Source organism: Anabas testudineus, chromosome 11 (assembly GCF_900324465.2).
Source record: "Anabas testudineus chromosome 11, fAnaTes1.2, whole genome shotgun sequence".
Lineage (NCBI taxonomy): Eukaryota > Metazoa > Chordata > Actinopteri > Anabantiformes > Anabantidae > Anabas > Anabas testudineus.
The window spans coordinates 1,321,536-1,323,944 of record NC_046620.1 but is presented as its reverse complement, the minus strand read 5'-3'; the positions used below and the strand labels follow the sequence as shown (position 1 = coordinate 1,323,944).

The following is a 2,409-nucleotide window of genomic DNA, read 5'->3' as shown; positions in this document are numbered from 1 at the left end:
GTAGAGCAAGCAGGCGACACGAGGTGACACAAAAAGGACAACGTGCAAATCAATTGTGTTTTGTGTACAGTGCATCAATAGAACAAGTCATATGATTAGAGATGACACTTGACGACACTCCTGATCCATATGTGCATTAGAATTGTGGACATTAAGAAAAGAGAAAAGACGATAGGAAAATCTTACAGGTCTTTTTTATTCATTTATTAGTCCCATGAGTTAAAATCCCAGCTGAAACAAGCACAAAAAGACAGAGAAATAAATCAATCCCATTAAATGAATCATCATTTATTATTATTATTATTATTATTGTGAGTTATTCATATGGCCGCATATTACAGAGGAATTCTACAGAACAATACCACAGTATGTGTTCATAATGCAATCAAATACAACAACAGCAAACTTAAGCAAACAGATTTAAGAGCTGTTTATGTAGTGGTGTGCACTCACAGTATGTGGATCCTATAGTTCTGTTTAAATATTAGTGCTCAGAGAGATTTATATTAATATTTGTCTCCTATAGTAGGATAAAAAGAAATCAGAGTTAAACTCACAAAGCATCTTCAAAGTCAAACCTTCATAAATTAGACCAGGTCTTCATAAACAATGAATGCAGCTTACAGCTGATACAGTTCTTAATTCCAAAGAACTGTTAGAACGGCTGCTGTCACTAAGAGGACGCTTGTTGTCTTGATGACAGCAGAGGAGGTAGGAGTAGGTGTTGGCATAGGGGTTGTTGCCTTTGTTGTCGTTCCAGCTGTGGTTGTTGTCGTTCCAGCTGTGGTTGTTGTGGTGCCAGCTGTGGTGGTTGTCGTTCCAGCTGTGGTGGTTGTGGTGCCAGCTGTGGTTGTTGTCGTTCCAGCTGTGGTTGTTGTCGTTCCAGCTGTGGTTGTTGTCGTTCCAGCTGTGGTTGTTGTGGTGCCAGCTGTGGTTGTTGTGGTGCCAGCTGTGGTGGTTGTCGTTCCAGCTGTGGTTGTTGTGGTGCCAGGTGTGGTTGTTGTGGTGCCAGCTGTGGTTGTTGTGGTGCCAGCTGTGGTGGTTGTCGTTCCAGCTGTGGTTGTTGTGGTGCCAGGTGTGGTTGTTGTTGTTCCAGCTGTGGTTGTTGTGGTGCCAGGTGTGGTTGGTGCGTCAGTGGTGGTTTGTGTGCTGCCTGAGGCTATTCAGCAGAACGATGGACGGGTCAGTGACACATTTAGTGTTTTGAAACCACATTTACTTTTTATTATTATTATTTAACTTTTTTATTTATTTATTTTTTATTATTTCTATTTTATTAACTATCGAATTGTCTTCAGGATAAAACATTTAAACTCACCAACACACAGTAGAAGAACGATACAGATCTTGATCATCATGATGAGAAAATGTTTTGCTGTTGGAAAAATAAAATAGATTTCTTGTTATATTTAAACTACAGCATCATATTTCTTCATGTTTAATTATTATTAATTATTTACATACACATATGCAAAGAAAGTTGATTTAGTAAACTGATGGAAAACTTGCTGATGTGTTTTACACACTGTGCTCAGATAGCTGTGTAGCAGTAAATAAAAACTACTGTATCATATATTATATTTAGAAAAACATGTTTTCATCCACGATTCTAGCGACAAAATTTTAGCTAAACTAAACAAGGACAAGACATCGTACTAATAACTGTAATAAACAGACATGTATTTTAATTAAACATGGCATTATTGACATTAAGCTAATAATCATTGTTAAACACTTACAGATTTGCCTGGTAAAGACTTGTCGGTGACAGTTGTGATCCTTACTGATTCCACCTGTTCAGTATATGTCTGCTACTGAACGAACATCAGCCCCTTTTATATATGTGAGAACAAATATGGAATGTGAATGAGTAACATCTCTGTCATGTGTCAGGTGTAATCGGATGAAAAGACAGTTTAAAGAAACTGGTTGAGTTGCATTTTTGGTAAACATGTTCCACGAGGAACATTTTGTGCAGGATGTATCACTGCTGTCTAAATTTCCTGTAGGTGTGATGTCTTTTTCTTTGTTTTTTTGTTTTGGTTTTGTTTCAATTTTTAATCCTTTTATGACTTAAGAGCTGAAAATATATATATTTGGGGGCGGCAGTAGCTCAGGTGGTCGAGCAGTCACCTACGAACCCCAGGGTTAGTGGTGCGATTCCCGGTTCCTTCCTGGCTACTTGCTGAGGTTTTCTTGGACAAAACACCAAAACCCCGTAGTGTTGCACTGACACACTGTCTGGCAGCTGGCAGACGATAACTGAAGGGATCAATAATCATTATTCATTATTTTATATTGGATTATGTGAACTCACGTCATTGTCATCATCAGTTTAGTTTATTGTAGTTACTCATGTCATCAGTTAAAATGTGTTATTCAGTTCCTCATTATTTTATATAAAGGCTT

At 37.9% G+C, this 2,409-nt stretch overlaps 1 protein-coding gene across 1 annotated transcript; it reads right to left on the bottom strand.

Moving 5' to 3' along the window:
* Window positions 1-273: 273 nt before the first annotated feature.
* LOC113155275 (cell wall protein DAN4-like) lies at window positions 274-1,796 on the bottom strand. Its single transcript, XM_026349903.1, has 3 exons — window positions 1,740-1,796; window positions 1,319-1,375; window positions 274-1,159 (listed from the first exon to the last, which is right to left on the bottom strand). Exons 2-3 carry the CDS (start codon window positions 1,356-1,358, stop codon window positions 639-641), a joined length of 561 nt encoding a protein of 186 aa, XP_026205688.1. The 5' UTR covers window positions 1,359-1,375; window positions 1,740-1,796; the 3' UTR covers window positions 274-638.
* Between the last annotated feature and the right edge of the window lie 613 nt (window positions 1,797-2,409).